Source organism: Panthera leo, chromosome A3, assembly GCF_018350215.1.
Source record: "Panthera leo isolate Ple1 chromosome A3, P.leo_Ple1_pat1.1, whole genome shotgun sequence".
NCBI classification, from domain to species: Eukaryota; Metazoa; Chordata; class Mammalia; order Carnivora; family Felidae; genus Panthera; species Panthera leo.
This window is the reverse complement of record NC_056681.1, coordinates 62,886,156-62,913,443: the sequence shown is the minus strand read 5'-3', so window position 1 is coordinate 62,913,443 and position 27,288 is coordinate 62,886,156. Positions and strand designations below refer to the sequence as shown.

Sequence of the window (27,288 nt, the reverse complement as noted above, 5' to 3'; positions counted from 1 at the left end):
CGCATGCACACTCTCTCACTCTCTCTCTCAAAAATAAGTAAATAAACTTTAAAAAAAGAAGAAGAAAACTGGAAAAACTACAGATACGTGGCAATTAAAAACATGTTACTAACAACTATTGGGTCATAGAAGAAATCAAAGGAGAAATTAAAACACCTAGAAACAAATGAAAACAGAAATAGGACATACCAAAATCTGTGGGATGCAGAAAAAGTGGTTCTAAGAGGGAAGTTCAAGTGATAAATACCTATTATCAAGAAACAAAAAAAATCTCAAATAAACAACCTAACTTTATACCTCGAGGAACCAGAAAAAGAAGAACAAACAAAACCAAAATTAGGAGGAGAAAGGAAATAATAAAGATCAGAGTGGAAAAAAATTAAGTAGAGACTAAAAAGACAATGGAAAACATCAATGAAACTAAAAGCTGGTTCTTTCAAAAGATAAAGTAGAAAAATCTTTAGCTGACTCACGAAGAAAAAGAGAGGGTTCAAATAAATAAAATCAGAAATGAAAGAGAAGAAGTTACAACTGATACCACAGAAATACAAAGGATCGTAAGAGACTACTCTGCCAACAAACTGGACAACTGAAAAAGAATGGATAAGTTCTTAAAAACTTGCAATCTTCCAAAACTGAATCATGAAGAAGTAGAAAATCTGAATAGACCAATTACTAGTAAAGAGATTGAATCAGCAGTTAAAAACCTCCCAAGAAACAAAAGTCCAAGACCAGACGGCTTCACTGGTAAATTTTACCAAACATTCAAAGCTTTAATACCTAGCCTTTCAAACTCTTCCAAAAAACTGAAGAGGACGGAACGCTTCCAAACTCATTTTACAAGGCCAGCATTACCCTGATACCAAAACCAGATAAGGACACCACAAAAAAGAAAGAAAGAATGAGTGAAAGAAAATTACAGGCCAATATCCCTGATGAACATAGATGTAAAAATATTCAACAAAATATTAGCAAACTGAGTTCAACAATACATTGAAAGGATCATATACCATAATCAAGTGGGCTTTATTCCAGGGATGCAAGTGTGGTTCAACATCCACAAATTAGTCAATGTGATACCACAGTATTAACAAAATGAAATATAACAATTATGATCATCTCAATAGATGCAGAAAAGCATTTGACAAAATTCAATATCCATTTATGGTAGAAAATAATAATAATGAAGTGGATACAGAGGGCACATATCTTAACATAATGAAAGCCACATATGATAAATAGCTAATGGTCAGTGGAAAAAAGCTGAACACTTTAAGATCAGAAACAAGACAAAGATACCCACTCTCACCACTGTTATGCAACATAGTCTTGGAAATGCTAGCCACAGCAATTATGCAAGAAAAAGAAATAAAAGGCATATAGATTGGAAAGGAAGAAGTAAAACTGTCACTATTTGCAGATGACATGACACTATATATAGAAAATCCTAAAGACTCCACCAAAAAAAAAAAAAAAAAAAAACCCTTTTAGAACAAATACATGTGAATTTGGTAAAGTTGCAGGATACAAAATACAAAAATATGTTGCATTTCTATATGCTAATAACAAACTACCAGAAAGAAATATCAAGAAAATCCCATTTACACTTGCATAAAAAAGAATAAAATACATAGGAATAATTTATATTTCCCTGGGAATAAATTTAACCAAGGAAATAAAAGACCTATACACTGTAAGACTAAAAACTGTAAGATAGTGATGAAAGAAATTAAAGAAGACACAAATAAATGGAAAGATATTCCATGCTCTTGGATTGGAAGAATTAATATTGTAAAAATATCCATCTGCCCAAAGCAGTCTACAGATTCAATGGAAACCCTATCAAAATTCCAATGGTATTTTTCACAGAACTTGAACATATATTTTAAAATTTATAGGGAACCACCAAAGACCCCAAATAGCCAAAGCAATCTTGAGAAAGAAGAACAAAGCCAGAGATATTATGTGCTTTGATTTCAAACTATACTACAAAACTATAGTAACCAAAACAGAATGGCATTGGCACAAAAAGAGACACATAGATCAGTGGAACAGAATGGAAAGCCCAGAAATAAACCCATGTATGTGTATTTTTTGACAAAGGAGGCAAGAATATACAATGAGGACTGGATAATCTCTTCAATAAAAGGTGTTGGGAGAACTGGACAGCTACCTGCAGTAGAATGAAACTGGACCACTTTCTTACTCCATACACAAAAATTAACTCAAAGTGGATTAGAGACTTGAATATAAGACCTGAAACTATATGGGGCACCTGGGTGGCTCAGTCAGTTGAGCGTGCAACTTCGGCTCAGGTCATGATCTCGCGGTTTGTGGGTTCGAGTCCCGCGTCGGGCTCTGTGCTGACAGCTAGGAGCCTGCAGCCTGATTCAGATTCTGTGTCTCCCTCTCTCTCTGCCCCTCCCCCACTCACACTCTGTCTCTCTCTCCTTCAAAAATAAATAAACATTAAAAAAAATAATAAAAAATAAAAAGACCCGAAATTATAAACTTCTAGAAGAAAACACAGGTGGTAAACTCCTTGACATCAGTTTTAGTGATATTTTTGGGACTGACTCTAAAGGCAAGAGAAACAAAAGCAAATACAAACAAGTAGGACTGCATCAAACTAAAAAGCTTCTGCACAACAAAGGAAACCATCAACAAAATGTTAACAGAACTTACTGAATGGGAGAAGATATTTGCAAATGATACATCCAATAAGGAGTTAATATCCAAAAAATAATAATAAAGAACTCATACAACTCAATAATAACAACAAATCTGATTAAGGGGCACTTGGGTGGCTCAGTCAGTTAAGCATCTGACTCTTGACCTCAGCTCAGGTCTTGATCTCAGGGTCATGGGTGTGGGCCCCACACTGGCTCTATGCTGACTTTTAAAAATCTGAAAACTCTGATTAAAAAAATGGGCAGAGGATCTAGACATTTTTCCAAAAGAGACATACAGGTGGGCAACAGATACCTGAAAAGATATTCAACATCACTATCATCAGGGGATTGCAAATCAAAACTACAGTGAGATACCACTTCACACCTGTCAGAATGGCTGTTATCTAAAGACAAGAAGTTAGTGTTGGCGACGATGTGGAAAAAAGAGAACTCTCATACCCTGTTTGTGGGAATGTAAATTGGTGAGCCACTAAGAAAATGTATGGAGGTTCCTCATAAAATTAAAAATAGAACTACCACGTGATTTAGCAATTCCACTGCTGAGTATCTATGCAGAGAAAATGAAAACATGGGCACCTGGCTGGCTCAAATGGTAGAGCGTGCAACTCTTGGTCTTGGAGTTGAGAGTTTGAGACCCACGATGACCCTACTCTTAAAAAATAGGGCTGCCTAGGTGGCTCAGTCGGTTGAGCGTCCGACTTCCACTTGGGTCACGGTCTCATGTTTTGTGAGTTCGAGCCCTGCATAGGGCTCTCTGCTGTCAGCTTAGAGCCCACTTTGGATCCTCTGTCCTCTTCTCTTTCTGCCCCTCCCCACTTGCACTCTTTCTCTCTCTCTCAAAAATTAATAAACATTTAAAAATAAATTAACAAAGAAAATATTGGGGTGCCTGGGTGGTTCAGTTGGTTAAGCATTCAACCCTTGATTTCGCCTCAGATCACGATCTCATAATTCGTGGGATTGAGCCCCATGTCGGGCTCCACACTGACAGCATGGAACCTGCTTGCGATTCTGTCTCTTCTTCTCTCTCTCTGCCCATCCTCCCTGCGCACGCATGCATGGTATCTCTCCCAAAATAAACAAGCATTAAACAAAAAAAAGTACAGACTCCCAATTATAAGATAAATAAGTCATGGGGATTCCTGTATAGCATGTAGAACATAATCAGTAAGATATTAACTCTGTAGGGTGACAGATGGTAACTAGACTTACTGTGGTGATCATCTCACCATGTATACAAATGTCATTATGTTGTACACCTGAGACTAGTGTAATTTTCTATGTCAGTTATACCTCAATAGAAGGGGGAAAAAAAGAAAGGAAGAGGCCCCTTGGAAGTTGAGTGTTTAATTATGGAGAATGTTTATTAGTCAGCACTGGAATAGCTAAGGGCTCCCCACGGTTAGGTCTGAAGGTGAAACATTTGCAGAGAGTCAGGGCCCTTCCGGGTATTTGGTGCTTAGAGAAAACTATTAGCCTCCTCCAGGTGAGTCAACAGATAGGGAAACTGAGGACCAAGAGAAGCAGCAAAAGCATCTTGTCAACTGAAATTTGTATCCGTCCACCAGTGTCTGACTCAGCTGGCCCTCTTGACATACCCAACAGGCCAAGAGCTCAAAAAGCAGCCTGTTTATGGGAAATGTGGAGACAAGATTAAGTGTCTGTAAGAAAATAACCTTGAAAGTCCCCAGCCTTATAGAAATTTGGTTCCATATTCAGAGTAGTGCCTCATATTTGGTAATCCTTTGCTGTTTCTTCTGCTGAGATTTCTCCTCCTCCCCCTCTCTCCAATTTCTAGAGGCACCTTTGGTTCTAGGGCCCACTCCCATGTCGAGGTTCCCTTTTCAACAGCAGGCCCCCAAAATATCTTGACTTGAAACCACAAACACATCTTTATCAAAGGTCATGTTAAGTCTGGGGAAGAAAATTCCTCCCTGGTGGAGAAGTACAGCGAAATGAAAATAGAAAGTGACCTTCTCAGCTGCGAGTGGCATGTATATGTGGGTGCTGACAGGCAAGAGTGGGCCTTCCCTCAGGAGGGGGAGGGGACATACCTCCTCTGAGTCTGGCCAGACTCTGGTCTGGATTGGAGCCTGTCGACATCCCCTGTAATGTTGACTTTGGGCTTTGTCATTCAATCTAGGTGGAAGACTACCTGTTTGAAAAAGCAGAAATCAACTTTTGGGCCGAGACCCTGACCTTCGTGAAGTACCTCTACAAGCACCTCTCCCATCTCCTCTCCAAGTCCAGCTGGTGTCCCCTCAGCCCTGAAAGCCTCCGTCATCTTCACAGGACAGCATCAGAGCAGTGCCACCTCCTTTCCCAGCTCTTCAGAGAACTGCCACCAACTGCTGAGTTTTTGAAGACGGTGGAATTCACAAGACTGCGCATTCAGGAAGAAAGGACTTTGGCTTGCCTGAGGCTGCTGGCCTTTCTGGAAGGAAAGGAAAGGGAAGACACCCTTGTTCTCAGTGCTTCGGACTCTGTTGCAGAAACGAATCCGTTCACTCTTGCAAGAACAGAAGCAGCTTGTTGAAGAAAGAAGACTTTTGGGGGTGGGGGGGGTGCGGATTATTCCCCCACTAAATCTGCAGGAAACGTGTTGAACATAAATTCAAATATTTTCTCCCCTTCATGAGTCTAGTCTTCTGTCCCTTCCTACAAAGGAATTTTTCTTCAGCTCACTCATTCAGGGGAGCCTGGTTTATTGCAGCTACTGTAGGAAGTGCGGCTACCACGTTGAATATTTACTCTGTTCCCAGGTGCAGGCCACCTGCGGACCTGAATTCGCCTTTTTCTTCCCCCACAGCCTCTAACGTCCAGGCATAGTCAGCCCACATTTTCTGTGAATTGACTGTACAGAACTAGGTTTTAGCTCGTGACTTTCTCTCCTCTTTCCCACTGAATAGAAGAGCTGGATTAGTTGGCAAACAGCCCACTGGGTCAGAACTCTAAATTTTATTCCATTTTAGCTACAGCAGAAGTATGTTCCAAATGTTGGATCCTGGGAAAATTATAGATCTACTTCATAGAGATGGTTTTGTTTTTACCATCTACATGTTCAAGTCCTGCAGCGACCTGCACATGACGTCTGATTTATTAAAAGAGCTCCTACCCACCAAAAGTGTTTCTGGCAATGCCAGGAAACTTCGATTTTGCCACCCAGTGAAAGCACAGACCCTTGGCTGTGAGAAGGAAATCCAGGGAAAGAAAAGCCAGAATAAATGACTTGTTTTATTCCTACGCTGTTTACTGTCATTTTCTTGGTGGCAATAAAAGATTCTCATTTAAGATGTCAGAAAACACAATTATCCATTTCAGTGTTTGAACCTAGCAACCTTAAGGTTTTTCTGCCTTTTCCAAACCCAACCCAGCCCTCTGCCTCAGACACCCAGCAGGTGTCGCTCTTGCATACATTTTTGCTTCATTGGCTTGCCATTTTTTCCTTCTCATTTCAGAAAGAGTGTTATCCACAGACAGCTATCTTGAAATTCATAGCTTGGATTGGTCAGAGTCTCATCCATATTCATTTTTCTTCCTGGTTATCAGAATGATACTTTTAGGGACTGTAAATATTTTTAAATACTTCCCAGGTGAGCAATCACTTGGAACTATGTTATTGACGTTTGACGGTCTGAAGGGGCAGTTTATTTTTTTTTTTATTTTTTTTTTTTATTTTTTTTTTCAACGTTTTTTATTTATTTTTGGGACAGAGAGAGACAGAGCATGAACGGGGGAGGGGCAGAGAGAGAGGGAGACACAGAATCGGAAACAGGCTCCAGGCTCCGAGCCATCAGCCCAGAGCCCGACGCGGGGCTCGAACTCACGGACCGCGAGATCGTGACCTGGCTGAAGTCGGACACTTAACCGACTGCGCCACCCAGGCGCCCCCTGAAGGGGCAGTTTAAAAGAGAGAAAGTTTGATATCATTTCCTACTGCAGAAAAGCTCGTATTTCAAATGTGTTTCTCTTTAAAAAAACCACCTAACACTAAAAACACAGCCATACTGGAAGTACAGAAAAATAGCTCTGTAGGAAAAGGCAAGGAAAGGAGTAAACTTAGAATCCAAAGTTTTGTCCTAAAGAGAACAGGAAATTCCCTAGGTAGTTTTGGACTATTCGGCTCAAAATGTGTTTTTTTGTGATCCTGAATTAATTAGGATCCTGTGTGGCCCACACTTGATGGAAAGTTGCCAGTCTAACATTTCTTTTTGTTCTGAGAAAGACTGACTGGGTCAGAAGTCAGGAAATTGTTGGCATAATGCAGTGATGACCATGGTTCAATAACTATGAAACTGGCCCCAGTAAAGCCCAACTCATTGGAAACGGCCAGCGTTCCTTTTCTCTCCATTTAAAATGAAATAAAAGCAGATACATAATAATAAAAGCACCTTATACCAGCAGGTGCTCTTTACCAAAACATGTACCATAGCATATGTACATGTTATCTCCAGGATCCTTCTACCAAGCCTGCAAAGTGGGTGTTCTCATGGCTGCGGACTGGGAATTACCCCAGATTTTGATGATGGCTGGCTGTGGCCAGCCTGGGAGGACAGGAGAGACAGAAGTTTCTACTGGTTTTATATCTGAAATCTTAATACTGACCTACAATAGCAGTGAAATGGCTGTTACACACTTGCCTGATGCATTCCCAGGGGAATCTTAGAATACTACTATCAGGGCTAACCTCAGACTCCATGTTTGGGGTCATTTCAACAAAGAACAAAACAGAACAGTTGGGGTTCTTGAGTGCTTTGGGGTTCTTGAGTGCTCTGGGCTGTGTCAGCCACAGCTGCCTGGGGGCCAGTGCAGGCTGGGTGGTGCAATCACCCAGATTGAAGCAATCCCCCCTTCGGGGTCATTGCTCTTGGCTCCAAGCTAGACGGTCCAAGATTTGGTGCCCCTCAGGTCTGCGTGCATGATCCTGTGGACCTCTACCCATCTGGCCACAGTCCAGAGACCCGGCTGTCTCCATTTTTATGCTTTGTCAATTTATTTTAATAAATGATATGGATTTATACCTGTACATCTTTTACACACCTTAACAGATAATGCATTTGCACCTTGACAAGGGTGAGAGATGAGTAAAGCAGGAATTATCTTAGTTTTACAAGGAAACCCAAGTACCAAAGGGATTATGTGATTTGCTTGAGACCACATGACTTGGAAAGGGCAGCGCCTGAACGCCAGCCCTGGGTTTCTGGTCCTAAAGTGCTTGCAGCCCACTGCAGACTCTAGCTCTCTGGGTGGGTGCTTAGGGAGTGACAGCAGGGGGAACTGCATGCAAACTGAACTCTGAGGCGTCAATTCCATGAGTGACAGGCCCGATGGCTTATTCCCCCACTTCCAGGTTAACGAATGGAAATGACCAAGAGGAAACAAGAAATAACCTCAATTTGGGAAAGGGGGCGTGGGTTGCTTCCTTCCCTAGAGGGAACTGGGCCTTCCAACTTAGGCCCAAATGCAGCCTAAGCTGCCAGGTGTGCGAGATCATGGGCCCGCTCCAGTTTTTGGCAGCATATGTTTAGACGAGTGATAAGTGTCCTGGCCCAGACCCCACATCTGCCCGACCGGGCTGTCAGCGGCTTTTGCCTAACTGGGCGCTAGGGGGTGCTGTCTGCCCCGTACCCTTGAGGGGGCCCGTTGGCAAAGGCATTACCCAGAGCAGGGCTTTGGGGAGTGGGACTGGTGGGGGGGGGGGGGGGGGGAAGAGGGCAAGACCACCTTGAGCGTCCTCGACGGCAGTTGATCGGCCTCAGCCCGAGCCTGCGGCCCACGACGAGCTAAGGCAGGGCGCGGCGCCCCCAACGGCCAGGGAGGAAAGGGACCTGGAGGGCACGCCCGGCCACGGCCGCGGCGGCCGGGGAGCCTCAGCCGGCAGCTGCACCCCATCCCCTGGGAGGGCTGGGGAAGGCCGGGCTGACCGGCGGACGGACGGGGTGGCGGGAAGTCGCCTCCAGGCCTGCGCAGCTCTCCTGGCCTTTCCTCCCGTCCTCCCAGCCGGCTCCCCCGCCCGGGACGCCCCGCGCCACTCCGCGCCTTTGGCCCTAGCTCAAGGTCTTGTGATGTGATTAGCAAAGCCAGCGCCTTGTCCTCAGACACTCAGCCCTGCCCTGCAGGCCCCGGCGCTCAAGCCCTGTTTACTGCAGCCTGGGCGGGGACGGGGGCGGAGAAACGGGCCCAGGCTCCTCCGGGCGAGACTGCCGCGGCAGCCGCCCGCGTGGCCGCTCCCGCCCCCACCCCCACCGCGCCTCCACGTGCAATCGGGATGGAGCCACCACCCACCGGACGCAGGCCCAGAGCCCCCGCCTCCCGGCCCAAGCACCCTTTGCAAGCCAGCCGGGCCGCGCGGACGGTTGCAATATTCTTGCATTTTGCAATTCCCGCGCCCAGTATAAAACCGAGAGTGGGAGATAAAAGCTTCGCAATTTCGCCTAGCAGGATCCGGCGCGAGGAGACACGTCCAGGGCTGCAGAACTCTGGTCACTTTAAATGTGCAGTGGATTTCCAACAGGGCAGCCCCAGAGAAGAGGAGCCTTATCTTCCCGCCGCCACCCAGCAGCACCCAACAGGGCCGAGCTCTCCACGCCGCCCCGGGCGCCCCGGCAGCCTGCCCCGCCCCACGGCCTCCCGCCCCCTCCCCCGGAGAAAAAAAAATTGGCGGCGGCCAATGGGAGGCCACGAAGGCGCTTGACGTCCGCGAGCCGGCGGGCGGCGTTGCCTGGAGACCCCGGCGGGGTCAGCGTTCTGTCCCCTCCTCCGGCACGCCCGCCTAGCCGCTGCCGCGCTCCCGGGCTCTATATAGGGCGCGCGCTCGCGGGCCGCGGAGTTCCAGCAGTCCGCGAGCTGTCGTCGGCTCCGCGCGGGGGGGGGGCGGGCCGGGCACCCCGGGGCGCGGAGGAGCGCTGTTTGCTTCTCCTTTCCCCCCACTCCGCACTCCCGGGCACCCTCAAGCCAGTCCACGCTGCTTCCCTCTCTCTAGTCTCGTCCCCCGGCAAACTTTCGGTTCCTCCCCCGCCCCTCACCCGTTATTCGTCGTGGCTCGAGCCCGGCCGCGCCGCCCCGAGGGCTCCTCCGGACCTCCCTGCCTGCAGCGCCGACCATTACAGGATCCAGAAACATGTCGACCACACTTCTGTCCGCCTTCTACGATATCGACTTCTTGTGCAAGGTACGCGAGGGAGCAAGGAGGGAGTAAAGAGGGCAGGCAGGAAGCCCCTCGAGTTTTCAGACTTTGCCTCTGCCCTCGGCTTTTGGGGCACCCATCCCCACCTTGACTTCGGGGTCGGGAAAAATCCTGGAGTTTGCTGTAGTGTGTGCTCGTGCCTTGTGGGCGGGGAGAAGGAGCTGGGAGGAAGGGCAGGGGGGAGCCGCTGTCGCTGTTTAGTTCCTCCGGCGCCGACCGCGGCCACGCTGCCTGGGGCTTCCCGGACGGGGTTTGCGCCGCCCAGACTGGCGGCCCACGGGCTGAGGATCACATGTCGAAACCGAGCGCGGCCTGGGGTGGGAGTCGGCTCCTCCCAACGCGGACATGATTCTTTTGCGCGTGTAGGGGCGGAGGGTGGGGGCCGAATCGAAATCTGCAAAAAGGAAGAAGAATCAGAAGGCTTGGAAGTTCCTCTGCAACTCGCCCCAACTCTTCCCTCCCTTTCCATATTTCATCCCGTCCTCGCCCCCCTCCTTTTGGCAGACGGAGAAATCCCTGGCCAACCTCAATCTGAACATGCTGGACAAGAAGGCGGTGGGGACGCCCGTGGCCGCCGCCCCTAGCTCGGGCTTCACACCGGGCTTTCTCCGACGGCACTCGGCCAGCAACCTGCACGCACTCGCCCACACCGCGCCTAGCCCCGGCAGCTGTTCGCCCAAGTTCCCGGGCGCGGCTAACGGCAGCAGCTGCGGCAGCGGGGCGGCGGGCGGCCCGGCCTCCTACGGCACTCTCAAGGAGCAGTCAGGGGGCGGCGGCACGGCCCTGCTGAACAAGGAGAACAAATTCCGGGACCGCTCATTCAGCGAGAACGGAGAGCGCAGCCAGCACCTCTTGCACCTGCAGCAGCAGCAGCAGCAGCAGCAGAAGGGGGGCGGCGGCGGCTCCCAGATCAACTCCACGCGCTACAAAACTGAGCTGTGCCGGCCCTTCGAGGAGAGCGGCACGTGCAAGTACGGCGAGAAGTGCCAGTTCGCTCACGGCTTCCACGAGCTGCGCAGCCTGACCCGGCACCCGAAGTACAAGACGGAGCTGTGCCGTACCTTCCACACCATCGGCTTCTGCCCCTACGGCCCGCGCTGCCACTTCATCCACAACGCCGACGAGCGGCGGCCGGCGCCGTCGGGGGGCGCCTCCGGGGACCTGCGCGCTTTCAGCGCGCGTGACGCGCTGCACCTGGGCTTCCCCCGGGAGCCGCGGCCCAAGCTGCATCACAGCCTCAGTTTCTCGGGCTTCCCGTCTGGCCACCACCAGCCCCCCGGGGGCCTCGAGTCGCCACTGCTGCTCGACAGCCCCACGTCGCGCACGCCGCCGCCACCGCCCTCTTGTTCCTCGGCCTCCTCCTGCTCCTCGTCCGCTTCGTCCTGCTCCTCGGCCTCGGCGGCCTCCACGCCATCAGGCGCCCCGACGTGCTGTGCCTCGGCGGCAGCTGCGGCCGCGGCAGCGCTTCTGTACGGCACCGGGGGCGCCGAGGACCTGCTGGCGCCGGGCGCCCAGTGCGCGGCCTGCTCGTCGGCCTCGTGCGCCAACAACGCCTTTGCATTCGGCCCAGAGCTGAGCAGCCTCATCGCGCCCCTCGCCATCCAGACGCACAACTTTGCCGCGGTAGCCGCGGCGTACTATCGCAGCCAGCAGCAGCAGCAACAACAGCAGGGCCTGGTGCCCCCCGCGCAGCCTCCGGCGCCGCCCAGCGCGCCCCTCCCTGCCAGTTCTGCCGCGCCGCCCTCACCGCCCTTCAGCTTCCAGCTGCCGCGCCGCCTGTCCGAGTCTCCCGTGTTCGACGCGCCCCCTAGCCCCCCGGACTCGCTGTCTGACCGCGACAGCTACTTGAGCGGCTCCCTGAGCTCCGGCAGCCTCAGCGGCTCCGAATCCCCCAGCCTCGACCCCGGCCGCCGCCTGCCTATCTTCAGCCGCCTGTCCATCTCCGACGACTGAGGCAAGAGGGCGCCAGCGAGGAGGAGGAAGGGAAGGCTGTTCTGGGGATGTTGGAGGGCGCCCCTGCCGTCTCGACCCCCGTTAAGGGCGGGGTGGGGGAGGCACGGGAGTGGGGTTGGTGATAGGCCCTGAGCAGACTGCGGGCCGCACCGAGCACTTGGACTCGAACTTGTGTGCCGGGAGGGGCCTCCACCCCTCCCCTTTCGGTTTCCTCTTTTTTTTTTTTTTTTTTTAATTTTTATTATTACGAAGTTTCGTTCTTGTTGAGCAAAAAAGCCAACGAACTTTTGTATTGATGAACAAAATATTCACAACAGGGCAGTTGTGATGCGAACAGAACAAAGAACCAAACACTTAAACTTTTAGGTCTCCTATGAGTTTGGGACTTTAGGAAAAAAAAAAATCAACCCAGCACCAGCAGCTACCAACCACCATTCCATATCTTCACTTGAAAGCATTAGTTACAGTCCAGATGTGGGAACTCTTATCTTGAGAGAAGTTCCTAATTGTCGTTTGTCTCAGACCAGTGTAAACAAACCAGCCAGCCACCACCTTGCTAAACTTATAAGCTTCTGGAATCCAGTATTCTACCAAGAATATGCCTTGATTGTAGTCTTCAGTGTGACAGGTTTTTGTTTGACACAACGTTCTATACGTCTGGAAAAAAAAAAAAAAACCCTTGCATTCCAAAGTTTCATACCGGTTACTGGTTTTGTTGCCACCACTTAGTGGATGTTTAATTTTAGAACCATTTTGTCTGCTCTTTCTGGAAGCCTTGGGCAGAGCTTAGTTTGTAATCGTTGGGGGAATAACTGCTGAATTTTTAGCTGTTTTGAGTTGATTCGCACCACTGCACCACAACTCAATATGAAAAAACTATTTAACTTATTTATTATCTTGTGAAAAGTATACATTGAAAATTTTGTTCATACTGTATTTATCAAGTATGATGAAAAGCAATAGATATATATTCTTTTATTATGTTAAATTATGATTGCCATTATTAATCGGCAAAATGTGGAGTGTATGTTCTTTTCACAGTAATATATGCCTTTTGTAACTTCACTTGGTTATTTTATTGTAAATGAGTAAAAAAAATCTTAATTTAAGAGATTGTATGTAATATTTATTTCATTAATTTCTTTCCTTGTTTACGTAAATTTTGAAAGATTGCATGATTTCTTCACAGAAATCTATCCTGATGCTGTGGAAGTAGTTTGAGGAATATCTTATGAGTTTTCTTAGAATGTATAATGGTTGTAGCCCATCCAACTTTAAAGAAAAAAAAAGGTGACCACATACTTTGCAATCAGGTTTAAATGTGGCATTCTTTTCTCATTCCAGCTTTTGACATGAGCAAAAAAAACCCAAAAAACAAAAAAAACCCATGTTTGTTTGTTCGTTCCACCAATTCTACTGTGACATACTCTGCGTATAAAGACATGTAGCAATAATGGGGTGGGGGTAGTCTCACAGTGCCTTTGGAAGGGCCAGAACTTGCCTTAAATCTTCCTCAACCAAATAAGTATTTTTCTATTAGTGCTTGAGAGAATTTGAATGTAGGATGGGTTCAACTGCACAAAAGGAAAAGATATTTACCACTTTTTTTTTATATAGATATAAAGTGAAGAGGCCACCTCTTAGTGCTAAAATGGTATGTAGTACATGAATATGCCTTGTTTCATTACAGAAGATTCCAAAACTTGTACTATTTTTTTTGTGTGTGCGCGTAGAAAGGCAGGAATGCTTTCCTGGACAGCGGATGAATGAGCAGTAGCTTTAGTTTGTTTGTACGTAGGTACAGTTGGAGCACTATGTATGTATGTACTCTGGACTACTTTGACAGAAGTAGGTTTTTGAATGTAACAAGATAAGTCAACTTGAGTTGTAATATATTTTGGGGAAATCAGTTCACTACAGATTGTGGCTGTAAACATTGTACTGTAAATGTTTTGTAGTTTTCCCCCAATAAAATTTTTGGGAAAAAAGGTATCCATGTGTCAGCCAGCTTTTTTTTTTTTTTTTTTTTTTTTTTTTTTTTTTTTTTTTAAACCAGAACATGGAGCCTCTTACCTTAATTACCACCACTTTTCCGGGCATTGCCCAGGCCTTGCAGGGGTTGGGAGTTAAGGTTTCCACGGGAGCTGGCAAGGTGAGAATTCAGAAAAGCCTGCCCCTATGTATTTTATAGCAAGCTCTTTTAGCTGAAAGAAAGTAATTATTTGGACTGTCAAGGGCATTAGCTGTTCCCCTTGGTAATAAGATGCATCCCAGTGTTGGCTGACTGGCTGGTGGCAGGCCCTGGCTGAAGGCCTGAGGGGGTGTGGCCCGCCTGTGAGTCACCAAGTGGATCACGTGTCTGCAGTGGCAGCTGAAGGTCCGATTTTTTTGCTGGGACACCCAGGGACCAGAACAGCTAGGGTGGGGAAGGGAGGAGGGTATGGAGGGCCACTAGAACGCTGAGCTGGAGAAGAGGAGGGGGTTGGGTTAGAAACTTTCCTGGGCTGGAGAACCAGGGTTTTGCCTCTACTTTGGGAAGCCTGGCTGTGTCCTTGTCCGCAGAGGAAGGAAAGGGGAGGAAGATTAAACAGGTCAAACTTATATCTGGGTAATGTTTGTTTATGCAGACAGCTTCCTCTGGGAGTGAGCACACACGTTATTTATGCAAAAGGATTTGTGTCTGCTTTAGGCGACTCTAAGTGGCCAGAAAGCAAATTCAACCCAGGCCTCTAGAAAAAGGAAGAAAAAAGAAAGGGCACCAATTTGTCTGCTGATTCGCACACAATTGAACAAAACCTTGGTAACTTTTTTTCCCCTACAATCCCTTTCGAAACTTCAAAATCAGGTTCATAAATTAACTCCCAATTTTCCCTTCCCTCCTCCCACCCCTCCCACCTCCCAGTTCAGACACTTCTTCCAAAGTAGGTAAAAGATTTAGCGATAGTTTGTTTTCTTATCTGCAACAGCTGGGCCCTATCAACCACTGCTTGCACCCCTGTGCGGGGTCTCCCGTGTCTCCCAGCTGAGCGGGCGGGTGGGGGAGGGGCGGTCTGGAGCCCGCCAGGCCTCGGGCAGCTGTTTCACGTTAGCGGTGATTGCGCTGGTGTTAACTGGAGCGTTTTGGTGCTTGGCTGCCAAAGGGGATGGGGAACAGTTTCAAAGTTCTCCCAGATGCCCGGCCCCTGGCTAAGGGCCTCAGCCGTGGGGGGAGGGGAAGCCTGGGGCCGGGAAGGGCTCAGGCGGCAAGACCCTGCGGGCTCCCTGGCCTCTTCACCATAAAGAATGTGCAATGGGAAGGAAAGGTCTAAAATGCGGTGCTATTTAGGCCAAGCTGCTTTCAAAGGCCTTGTTGCCACTTCATTCCAAAACTTATTTTTCTAAACAAGTACTTTTGATGGGCTGGAATGTCAGACTTGTTGGGATAAGCCACATTCATTTTTAAAAATTGGTTTGTTTGAGAGCCCGACTAGGATCTGATGTTTTGTATTTGCGACTCAGTGGAGCATGGAAAGCTGGGGGGAATCATTCAGAAATTTCCTCTTGCCGCAGATCAATGGAGGGTATATAGGTCATTGTCTTTCTGCAGCGGCTGGAATTAACAGCAAACAAAACTCTCTGCTATTGCTCGATCGCTCTTAGGAAAGTTTTCTTGTAAATTAAGGGGACTAGAAGTAAAAATTGCAAGTAAGGACAAGCCAGGATTCCTGTCACGGGCTGGAGAGCGGAACTGAAGTTGACTGGCTCCAAGACTGTGTTACACTCCAGATAAAATTCTTTTGCAGCCAGTTGTGAAAGTGAGCCCAGGATGCGAGGGTGTTTAGAATGTCTTCATAGTGGCATTGCCCTGGGCTGTTTGAAAATAAGGTATTTGGGGGGACGCCTAGGCGACTGGGTGGCTCAGTCAGTTAAGCATCTGACTTCGGCTCAGGTCATGATCTCACGGCCTGTGAGTTCGAGCCCCGCATCGGGCTCTGTGCTGACAGCTCGGAGCCTGGAGCCTGCTTCGGATTCTGTGTCTCCCTGGCTCTCTGCCCCTCCCCCGCTTGCTCTCTCTCTCTCTCTCTCTCTCTCTCTCTAAAATAAATAAACTTAAAAAAATAAGGTACTTTTTTAAGCAGCTCAATTAGTACGTGCCACCTTCTAGATTATTTTAGAGAAGGGATGCATGCATGGACATATTTGCCACTCCTCACTCTGTCTGAATCGACTTCTGAGTATGTAAAAGGGAAAAAAAAGCCACAACACAAATGATTGAGGAGGCCAAAGCCCCTGCCACCCAGCGATGGGAATAGATGGGGATTTCAAGCCCTGCAGAGGTTCAGGAGTCCAGATAAAAGGTCCAGGCCTGGGAGGGCCCAGAGAAGGAAGGACAGACAGGCACAGCTCTTGGCCACAGGTCTGGCCCAGCAGAGGAAACTGGGTCTTAAAATCTGCCTGGAGGTCTGAGAAAACCTTCCAGGCTGGATGTGTGCAAGGAAGAAACCCTAGAGAGCATTTGAACTGGGAGGGAACCATCCCCAGACACTCACTGCCCCCCACTTTAGCTCATGATGACAAGAGCAAAGGAGAGATGACTCTGGCCAAGTCCTCTTGAAAGCACAAGTTGGGTCTCTGCACCTTCCTTGACCTGAGTTAGGGGAGCCCATGGGGCCCCTAGAGGTCGAGCCACAGCCAGCCTCCCCTTCCATCGGAGGACCGTAGCTACTCTCCAGTTGTCATTACCTGATTTAATTGTGTTTATTTTTTTGTTGTCCACACTCTGGGGAATGTGCAGACCCGTAGCCATCCAGGGCAGTTCCAGTTTCGTGCTGCTGGCAAGGCCAAGGAGGAAGGGAGGAAAAGAGGCAGGGCCAGGGCCCAGAGGCCTGCCCAGGAGGAACCCTGCAGGCAGGAGGTGGGTGAGGGGCTGGGCAGCAGGAAGCCACTGCCCCTCCAGGGCCCACGCCTGCTTCAGTGGGTTCTCCAACCTCTCCTGACAGTTTTTGCTAAACCTGGAAAGCATATGAGTGTGTCTGTGTCTAAGGGTGTGTCTGTGTGTGTGGAGAGAGGTTTGTCAGGGCGTGTATCTGTGTCCTTGTGTGTCTAGCTGGGAGTGCACCTGTTCGAGGGTATCATTCTCTATGCAGGTGTTCAAAGTTCTGTGTCCGTATGCTATAGGGGAGCGCTGGTATGTGAGGCTGTCGATATGTGTGTGGGGTATGTATGTCTGTAGAGCTTGAGAGTCCGTGGGTGTGAGTGTGGGTATGGGCTTGGGCGTGTCTGTGATTGTATGTGTGCGTAGGTATGTTCAGAGGTCTGCATGTGAGTGGGGGTCTGGATTTGGGTGCATCTGCTGCTGCTGCTGCTGCTGCTGTGTGTGTGTGTGTGTGTGTGTGTGTGTGTGCGCGTGGGTGGGTATGGGTGTGTTCAGGGGTCTGTGTGTGAGTCGGGGGTCAGGGTTTGTGGCTGTGTCTGTTGCTATGTGTGTGTGTGTGTGTGTGTGTGCGTGCGCTCGTGTGTAGGTATATGTGGATCTATGTGTGGGTGTATCTGTAACTGTTGCTGTGTGGGTAGGTGTGTGGGTCTGTGGGGTGTGAGGAAGGACCTGTGGGTGTTGCTGTATGTTTGGGTCTAGATGTGTCTGCATGGGGGTGAGAGTGTTAACAACACCTACAGAGGAAAAGCAGCCCTTTTTAGCAGGCCTCTTTCAAGTTAAAAACTGCTTTCAAAACCCGGAAATGGTGGCCAGGCTGTCATCTGCTTCCTGCAGGGGGGTGGGCAGAACAGGGCTGAGAGTGGGAAGGTGGCAGACAGGCCTCCAGACCTGCAGGGACCCCAGACCCACCTTACTGCTGGGCACACCTGTCAAGGACAGGCTGCTTGAGCCTGACTACAGGGACATATTTAGAAACAATTCTCTGGTTGGAGGGGGAGGGGACCCCTTTATTTTCATCTGTACAGAAATAGCTCTCATCAGATAGGAGTTCTTATACCCTCTGGGGTGAGAAGCAGTTCTGAAATAGAAGGAAAGATATTAAGGATTTTAGACAGACAAGAAAACTCCTGAGTTCGCTGAAACCGAGTTTAAAATATTTCTCTAAAAATAAGCTTTGTTTTCCTTGTGGATTCCTCTGGCAATCGGGCCCTTGTGTCAGGGTGCTTAGCTGGCCTGCAAAGCCAGGCGGAATTTTTAAAAAAGCAAGTGTTTCCCAGCCGTGGCCTTGGAAAGTTCTCTGTTTTCCATTTATTAAACTCCTAGTTTCCAGCTAATTAAAATTATTTTCAAATAAAACTCCTTAGCCTAGCAATATTTGATGAAACACAGAATTCCCAGCGACCCCTCTGCAGGAGGCTGAGCTGGGCCGAGGGGTGGCCTGTGACCCCTCCTCTGGGCCCTGTGCCAGTTTTATAGGAAGAAGGGGGGCCCTTTGAAATGCAGGTCCAGGGCCTGTGTCACCAAATCCCAGCACCCTCCTGGTGACAGGTGAGAGCCTGCTTGCAAGGCAGTCTCTGAGCCCCGCACCACTTGAGAAGGGACTGTGGGGTCATTGGGAACCTGCTGTTTGTCAACCCACACCACTGAGCATAGGAGGGGCACACTTTGGGGAGAACTCCACCGAGGTAAGCGACAGGTGATCCTGTGCTACCTGGTTGCCCCTTCCTGGCCTGGCTGCTAACAAAGAAGCTTCAGGTCCAGTCAGGCCAGTGTGCCAGGACTCCAGGACTGCAGGACGTCCAGGCTCCCAAGGGCTCCCATGGCTTCACCATGTGGTGAAGCAGAAATCAGAAACAATGCAGGGTAGGAGGCTTATGTCATCAAGGGCCAGACCTGGTGTGATTCAGGCAGACTTGCTGCCCTGAGATCCAGTCCAGACATCTAAGGGATGGGGTGCTGGGGCTGTTGGCTGGGACCCTTCAACAATCCCACAGACCGTTCTTGGTTGTCTAGTAAACGTCTGCACTGGGTAAACAGGTGAGCTGACAGCTGTCATCCCCTGCCTTCATGGAGTGCACTGTCATCAGTTGTCATCAGGGTTCGTTCATGATGTGGCATGAACCAGCCTTCATTCCTTGGTGGAGCAGGATAATATTCCATTATACGGACACCACATTTTGTTTATTCACTCATCAGTTGATAGACATTGGAGTTGTTTCTGCTTTTTGGCTCTTGTTGAACAATACGGCTATAATCATCCGTGTACAAGTTTTTGTGTGTTCATGTTTTCTTTTTTTTTTTAATTTTTTTTTTAATGTTTCTATTTTTACTTTTGAGACAGAGAGAGACAGAGCATGAGCAGGGGAGGGGCAGAGAGAGGGGGAGACACAGAATCTGAAGTGGGCTCCAGGCTCTGAGCTGTCAGCACAGAGCCCGACGCGGGGCTTGAACTCAGGGAGTGTGAGATCATGACCTGAGCTGAAGTCGGACGCTCAACTGACTGAGCCACCCAGGCACCCCTGTGTGTTCATGTGTTCAATTCTTTGGGCTATATACCTTGACGTAGAATTGCTGGGTCATATGGTAACTCTGTGTTTAACTTTTTGAGGAACTGTCTTACTATTTTCCAAAGTGATACTTCGGTTTTCATAACTATTATAATAATATTAGTTTCCCCCTCTCGACCTCGTGCATGCTCCATGATGGCCACATAAGAAACTTCTACACTTGTTCACAATAGTCAAAAAGTGGAAACGACCCAAATGTCCATCAACAGATGAATAAATAAACAAAATGTGGTATGTCCTTTCAATGGGCTAGTATTTAGTCATAGAAAGGAATGAAGCACTGATACATGGAGGAACTGTAAAAACACTTAAGTGAAAGAAGCTGGACACAAAAGACCACATATTGTATGATTCCACTTCTATGAAATGTCTAGCGTGGGCATACCCGTAAGACCAAAAGTAGATTGGTGGTGGCCAGGAGCTAGCAGATCAATGGGGACTGACTGCTGATAGATGGGGTTTCTTTTGGGGTTGATGAAAATATTCTGGAACTAGATAATGGTGATTGTTCCACAACCTGTGAACATACTAAAATTTGTAGATTCATATACTTTAACCTGATGAGCTTTATTGTATGCGAGTTATATCTTTATTTTTAGAAAATGTATACTCACAGGCTGAAATCCAGGCTGCAAAAGGGAAGGAGAGGATACTGAGGGAGCCTCTGTCAGGGAAACTGACCTCACTTAGGATCCAGAAAGCCCCTACAAAAGTAAGAAAGGCAAAGTGTAAGTAACGGTAAGGCAAAGGGCCAATGAAAGAGTTTCCAGGTAAAGGGAGCAGCTGTGCAAAGGCCCTGTGGTTAGAGGATGCATGGTTCCAGAGAGGGAAGGAAAGAAGGATATGGTGCCAAAGGGTGGAGAACAGAGCAAGGCGGCACAGGATGGGGCTGGGGCAGTGAGCTCAGGCCTCAAAAGATCTCTCACCTGCCTTCTTCCCACCAATTCCTCCATTAGAACATCAGATTTTGGGTTCAATGATTTCTCTCCACTGTTGTTTTTTCAACATTATCCTCATGCTCCATCACAGTGTCATTCACCTCACTTCAGCTCATCACGTGGGCATTTTATCATACCACATCATCGCAAGAAGAGTGAGTACAGTACAGTAAGAAATTCTGAGAGAAACCACATTCACATAACTTTTATGTGTATATGGCTGTAGTTCTGTTTTATTATTATTGTTGTACATCTCTTACTGTGCCTAATTCATAGGTGAAACTTTCTCATAGGCATGTATGCGTAGGAAAAAACATAGTATATGTAGGGTACTACTTACGGTTTCAGGCATCCACTGTGGGTCTTGGAACGTATCCCCTTCCATAAGAGGGACCACTCTATTATCGTTTTGCTTCATCACCTTTGGCTTTCCCTCCTCCTCCAGCTCATGCCCACAGGTCTCCTGGTGGAAATGCCTTAAAGATTCTAATAGCTACTATTTATAGAGCTTCTCTTTTTTTTCTAATTGTTTTTAATGTTTATTTATTTTTGAAAGAGACAGAGCGTGAGCAGGGGAGGGGCGGAGAGAGAGACACACACACACACACACACAGAATCTGAAGCAGGATCCAGGCTCTGAGCTGTCAGCACAGAGCTGGATGCAGGACTCGAACCCACAAACTGTGAGATCATGACCTGAGCCTAAGTCTGACGCTTAACCAACTGAGCCACCTAGGTGCCCCTTGGAGCTTCTCTTATGAACTAAAGTTTTACATATGTTAAGGATAGTCCTTTATATCTCCCAAGACTGAGGTACTTTTGCTATCCCCATTTCAAAGATGAGGAAACTGAGCTCAGTGTAGTTGTCATATGCCTGAAACCAGAAAGGCTGGAGCAAAATTCAAAGGAATCTAAACTGTTGCTCCTTCAAATCTCCTGGGGCTACTTCTCTCACTCCTCTCTACCTGGCTTTTCCCACACTGTCTATAAACCCATATTTCCAAGAAGCCTTCCAGGGGTCCATTCCAGGGCAGTCTATTTCCTGCTTCATCTATGCTTTTAAAATCCTACTAGTTTGGGGCACCCAGGTGGCTCAGTTAGTTAAGCGTCCAACTTCAGCTCAGGTCATGATCTCACAGTTCGTGAGTTCGAGCCCCACATCGGTCTCTGTGCTGACAGCTCAGAGCCTGGATCCTGCTTCAGATTCTCTGTCTTCCTCTCTCTCTGCTCCTCACCCGCTCACACTGTCTCTGTCTCTGTCTCTGTCTCTCTCTCTCTCTCTCTCTGAAAAATAAATGAACATTAAAAAAAACAAAACAAAACAAAAAACACAACATGTTAATGCTAAAAAAAGGTTTAGGGGCACCTGGCTGGCTGACTCAGCCGGTAGAGCATGCAAGTCTTGATCCCGGGGTTGTGAGTTCAAGCTCCACACTGGGTGTGGAGATTACTTGAAAATAAAATCTTTAAAAAGTAAATAAGTAGGGGCACCTGGGTGGCTCTGTCAGTTAAGTGTCCGACTTCAGCTCAGATCACAGTTCATGAGTTCAAGCCCCACATCAGGCTCTCTGTCGTCAGGGCAGTGCCCGCTTCAGATCCTCTGCCCTCCTCTCTCTCTGCCCCTCACCCGCTCTCTCTCAAAAATAAATAAACATTAAAAAATAGTAATAAAGAAGTAAATAAATTTTTAAAAATAAAAAATGTTTAAAAAAATCATGACCTAGTGTATCCCTTTCATCCCACAGATGAGAAAACTAAGGCTTAGAGAATGTGGGGGAACCCCTCTGGAGATTTTCCAATTTCTGGAAAATGAGATCACCCACCCCGCCTCAGGACACTCTTCCCAGGTATGATCTGTGCCGCAGGGCTGTTGGTAAAAATGTAAATATCAACTCTCACCAAGGCAGACCTAAATCCCTCTGGGCTGAGAGGCTCAGAGGGGCTGGTTTCTGGATGTTCTGTCCATCCAGCCTCTCAGGGAGGGCCTGGAGGGTCATTGGATGGACATGGCCAGGAGCTTACAAAGCACAGCCCTTTGAGCCCAGAGCTGCTGCAGGAGCAGGGGCACGGGAGGGCGCCAGGCCGGTGTCACCACTGCTCTGCAAGAGGCCTAGTCACACAGGGACTACAACAGACCTCCATTCAAATCTCATTCCACTGCCACTCCCTGCCTGTGTAATCCTGAGCAAATCTCTGAGCCTCGGTCTCCTCATATAGGAAATGGGAGGACAATGCTGTTCCTGCTATACAAAGCGCCCATGAGGGTGAAATATGATGCCACGTGTGAAGTGTCTAGGAGAGGCCCTCCCTGGTTCGGGGTCCCACAGATGAAACTGTGCAGACTAGCAGAGCAGTTAGCAAACTGAAATGGCTGGTTCAAAGCTGAGCTTTGCTACTGCCAGCGGTGAGACCACGAGCCAGCTGCCGATGCTCTCTGTGCCTCGATGTCCTCATCTATAAAATACCCGGCCTATTTCCTAGGGCTCTCATGAAGCTTAAGTGAATTAACTCATGTAGTGAGGATAGAACCTGGCACACAGAAAATGGACGTGGTGGGGGTGCGGCGGGAACAGGCACAATGGGTGAAGGGGAGTGGGAGATACAGGCTTCCAGTTATGGAATGATTAAGTCGCGGTATAAAAGGCACAGCATTGGGAATATAGTCAACAGTATTGTGACAGTGTTTTGTGGTGACATATGGCAGTTGCACTTGTGAGCATAGCGTAACAATATCGACCTGTCAGATCACTGCACTGTGTACCTGAAACTAATGTAGCATTGTGTGTCAGCTAGAATGAATGAATGAATGAATGAATGAATATATACATACATACATGCATGCATAAATGCAATATAACAATTTGTTATTGAATCTCTTGGTTTTTTTCCACACTTAACCAATAGACATGCAATCTGAGGGGGGTCAGGAAGGCCCCTAGCCCGCCTCTACCAAACTCCCCCAACCACACAAGGCTTACGGTAAGAGTGGCAACTGCTTTTCTACAGAAATTCTAGATACATCTGTGCTGTCCAATATGGTAGACACTAGCCACAAGTGACCACTTAAATTTAGTACCTATTAAACACAATTTAAAACTCACTTCCTCAGTCGACTAGCCACATTTCAAGTTCTCGACAGCCACATGCACTGAACAGCACTACTATTCTAGAGTGTTCTGTAAAATGCAAATAACTATAAGGAAGGTAACCTCTAGCATCTAACCCTTGAAGGGTTGTCCTTTTCCAAAGCCAGTCCTGGGACATATCCATGACGCCCTTGATGGCTTCCCCTCCATCCCTCAGCCAAGAGGGTCCAAAATATCCCCAGACCACCTCTCTGTCCAGTGGACTGCCAGTGCCAGTGGAGGAGAAATGAAGGGACCACCCACTGCATGGTGGCCCCTCACAGCCCTGCCTGGCAGCCTGGGACCCACCTCCTCCCAGATGCCCCAGACACGTGGACCGGCCTGCTCCCCCTGTCTCCACAGCTGTGATACCACATCTATCCAGTCACTGATACCAGAACCTGGTGTTCCCTCCACCCCTTCCCTCCTAGGCTTCCTGAACCTCATGACTCTGCTTTCTAATCATGCCCAGACACTGTCCTGTCCCCTCTCTCTGCCTTTACTGCCTCAGCAACTCGGGCCCCCCCTTTTGCCTGGACAGCAATAAAGCAGGAGCCCCCAGCTGTTCCTCCTCTCAGCCACCATTCCCCAGAGCGAGCTTCTAAAACACTTAGGCGATCACGCCCCTCCTGAGGGGTGCCCTCCCTGCCCTCCACCCCACCACCCAGTTCAAATCCAAGCTTCCACACATGCTGGATGAGGCCCTGCCTAGAAACCTGCTGCTTCTCACCTGCCCTGGAGTGCTGAGGGCTGCTGATTCCTAATGCTCTTCACACCCCTGGGCCCCGGGTCCCTGCCTGGAACACACCTGCCGTGTCCCCCTGCTTCCTCTGCTTCAGCTGAATCTGCATCTCAGATACGGTCCTTCCACCACCCCCCACCCCAGCCTCCAGGGCCCTGCGTAGGAGCACAGAGCACGTTGTCCTACACCAGCTAGTTACGGCTCTGTGGACTCTCTAGCCTGGAAGTTCCTTCAGAACAAGAATGTCGTCGTGTGCCTCCTTGCACGGTCCAGCCTGGCTCCTGGAAGGGCTCCTAGAAGGACTGCAGCGAAACCAGAGCCCCCTGTGAGATGGCACTGTTCTCTTATACTTGACAGATGAGAAAATGCAGCTGGGGGAAATGAAGACACGTGCTCAAGGCCTGCCACCCCAGCCCTGCCCTACGGGCACGCTGGGCCATTCGGAAGGGGGAGGGAGGATCTGCTCCTTGCTAGACACGCCCTCCTTCTGAGTTCCTCTAATTCCGAACTCATGCCTGCTGGTTCTGAATCTCCGAACAACAGACGCAGAAGCCCAATGCTACAAAGGGAAAAGTCCCTCCTCACCTGTCTCCTCAGTCCTACTCAGCCAAGCTGACTACCTTGTAATCTCTTTGTGTGAGGGATTCCTGAGATTTGACAGTGTAGCTATACCTATAAATATTTACACACATGCTCATGTATTGTTGCAGTGGACAGAACCAAGTCATACTGTACCTCCTGCTCGTCGGCCCCCCTCCACACTCGGGGAGCTGGCACCTTCTTTCATGGTCCTCTGTAGCCTGAGGGCCCTGGTGATGGCCACCAAGGTTCCACACGAGTCCAGTTCTGTGGACAGGGCAGCACAAACATCCTTACACTCAGACCTGGTGTGAGTATTTCCATCAGGTGAACCCCGAAAGGCGGCACGGCTAAGTTGCGGGACAGCTCAGAGTAGCCCTCCGAAACTGTTACCCGAAGTACCTCTCACCCCACTGTGCCCTAGAGGCCGTATCTACCCATTTGCTCCCTGTATGCCCCTTTCTGAGCTTCTGGAGTTTGCCTGACAGAAACTCTGCCCTCCCCCCTCCCCCCTGCCCCAGGGTCTGGTCTTTCTGTCTCCCTGTCCTGTTCTCGGATCCTCCTGCGGCTAAGCCCCATCCCCCCACATCTCCAGGCTCTTAGAGGGCAGCCCGTGGCTGTCCACCTCTTGGGCTGGTGCCAGAGACCGAGGCTATCACCTGGGAGCCCCGGGCAGGCCTCCTGGGCTCGAAGCACCTGGGACTTGAGGGCCAGGAGCTGGGAAGACTCTCCCACTGAAACCAGGGCGATATGGAGGGTGGGGTGGGGAGCCCCTACCTGGGTAACTGTCAGTAGGGATGGCAGAAAGTATCCCAACACAACAGCCTTGCCAACTGAGGGTGTTGACACTGTGCAGGTGTGTTTCTTCGAGAGCGTGTGTGTGTGTGAGTGTGTGTGTGTGTGTGTATGTCTGACCATGTGCCAGTGAGTGTGCGTGTGTGCTTTAGGGGCGGTTGTGTGAGGCGTTATGTAATGGAGGCACTCCCCGGGGCCAGCAAACCGCAGTGGTGTAACTGCCGGCCAGCCAGGCCACCAGAAGGAAAGGAGGGAAAATGTAAACACCATTCTGGGCCTTTCCCTTGCCTGCCACGAGCAGGCCCTGCACAGAGCAGCTCTTCCCGTTCTCCATTCCTGCTGCCTTAGCCCCGTAGGCTGGCCTGGGAGGGGGTGATAATGGAGGCCAAGGAGCCGAGGCCAGGGGTCAGAAGACCTCTCCGGGAGCCAACATCCACAGCTCTTGATCCCAGCCCAGGGGGCAGAATGGAGAGGAGGGCCCGTCGGGGTCTGCCTAGGCTTCTCCTGACTCTGCCACAAGCCATGCATCCCCCACAAATGAGGCAGGCTGCCTTCCTCACCCCCAGAGCTGCTTTCTCGTCAACGCCTTTGGAGGCCCCCTGGGTCCCAGACGCCTCTCCCTGGCATTGGAGCCCCTCGCCCTGCAGTGAGCCAGTTCAGACTCACGGCTCACGTGTGAACTCACACTCTCAGGATGGCCTCAGAGCCAGCTGTCTGCCTCTCTCTCTCTCTCTCTCTCTCTCTCTCTCTCTCTCTCTCTCTCACACACACACACACACACACACACACACACACAAACAGGTGCACCTCTCTCCCTGCCCCCCACACCTCATCGCGGGCCAGACGCCTGCCTTCCAGCCAGCTCCCGGGTGCTTGGCCCTTCCCCACCCCGCGGAGGCTGGCTCTTCCAGGAAGCCTCCCCTGCCTGCTCGTGGCCGTGGTCCTTTCTTCTCGCTCTGAGCTCCTGAGGCGCCTCTGGACACACAACCTGACATCTGGCCATGCACAGTCGCCCCTTGTTCTCCAGTGGTTCGCTTTAATAATAATGGCCACGATTTGTTCAACACACTCTCTGCCAAACCCAGTCCCTTAAGATGTCCTTGTTATCACGATGGGCATCCTCACACCGGCCCTAGAAGGTGGCATTCTTACCACCAGTACATGGCTGGAGCCCAAGCAGAGAGAGGTTCCGCGAATTATCCAGGCTTCTATCTACACCTAGAGGTGTCTGGTGGCCGATGTTCACAGAATCCGGTGGCTAAGTCCCATCTCCGCACACCACCAGGCTTTTAGAGGGTAGGAACCTGTTCTGCCCCCCACCCCACCCCCCAACAGAGAACCAGCTGGGCACCCACCAGATGCTCAAATAAGGGCTGTGGCTTTTACTCAACAGCTGCCAAATACTTGGTGCCGCTTAACTGCCAGTTGAATGAATAACTGATTGAACAGAATGCAATAGGATCTTTATCCAGAGCTATAGAGAGTGATATGTTCAAAGCAGGGGTTTCTGGAATTACCCACCCATATGACTTCAGACAATGCACGAACCCCTCTGAGCCTCAACGTTCTCATCTGAAAAATGGGCGTGGCCCCCGTGCTGTCCTCTCAAGGTTACTGAGAGGATAGATAATGTGCAAGCCTGTACGTGTGACAGGCATGGCTTGGTGCCCAGCGTGCATTTAGTGGTCAGTCAATGCCAGCTGCTACCACTGTTCCCCCTTCCAGTGGTACCCCCTTCCAGAGGGGTAAGCCTCTTCCTCCATTTTACAGGTGAGGAAACTGAGTCCCAGAGAAA

General features: G+C 49.3%; 3 protein-coding genes across 6 annotated transcripts in view; 2 read left to right on the top strand and 1 right to left on the bottom strand.

Moving 5' to 3' along the window:
• The window catches only part of THADA (THADA armadillo repeat containing), a 325,833-nt gene extending 319,496 nt beyond the window's left edge, over positions 1-6,337 (top strand). For all 3 annotated transcript variants that reach the window (XM_042932129.1, XM_042932128.1, XM_042932131.1), the window contains one exon: positions 4,837-6,337. In XM_042932129.1, the coding sequence (XP_042788063.1) occupies positions 4,837-5,229 (393 nt within the window). In that variant the 3' untranslated portion in view covers positions 5,230-6,337. The remainder of the gene's footprint in view (positions 1-4,836) is intronic.
• Positions 6,338-9,505: 3,168 nt separating this feature from the next.
• ZFP36L2 (ZFP36 ring finger protein like 2) lies at positions 9,506-13,824 on the top strand. Its single transcript, XM_042932126.1, has 2 exons — positions 9,506-9,864; positions 10,384-13,824. Exons 1-2 carry the CDS (start codon positions 9,814-9,816, stop codon positions 11,830-11,832), a joined length of 1,500 nt encoding a protein of 499 aa, XP_042788060.1. The 5' UTR covers positions 9,506-9,813; the 3' UTR covers positions 11,833-13,824.
• A 5,449-nt stretch (positions 13,825-19,273) lies between these two features.
• LOC122215986 lies at positions 19,274-26,221 on the bottom strand. Of its 2 annotated transcripts, XR_006200642.1 has the most exons (3): positions 25,476-26,221; positions 24,855-24,965; positions 19,274-20,018 (listed from the first exon to the last, which is right to left on the bottom strand). XR_006200642.1 is itself a non-coding variant. In XM_042932125.1 (2 exons), exon 1 carries the CDS (start codon positions 26,019-26,021, stop codon positions 25,119-25,121), a length of 903 nt encoding a protein of 300 aa, XP_042788059.1. In that variant the 5' UTR covers positions 26,022-26,221; the 3' UTR covers positions 19,274-20,018; positions 24,855-25,118. The 2 variants fall into 2 exon arrangements, 1 of the variants encoding a protein (XP_042788059.1); XM_042932125.1 differs by having other exon boundaries at positions 24,855-26,221.
• Positions 26,222-27,288: the final 1,067 nt, after the last annotated feature.

What these genes read in the sequence shown, in the direction of transcription:
- ZFP36L2 (XM_042932126.1), top strand. Translation starts at nt 9,814, where the DNA reads ATGTCGACCACACTTCTGTCCGCCTTCTACGATATCGACTTCTTGTGC. An exon ending in ATATCGACTTCTTGTGCAAG is followed by an intron (nt 9,865 to 10,383) that starts GTACGCGAGGGA and finishes TCCTTTTGGCAG; the next exon opens with ACGGAGAAATCCCTGGCCAA.
- LOC122215986 (XM_042932125.1), bottom strand. Translation starts at nt 26,021, where the DNA reads ATGCATGGCTTGTGGCAGAGTCAGGAGAAGCCTAGGCAGACCCCGACG.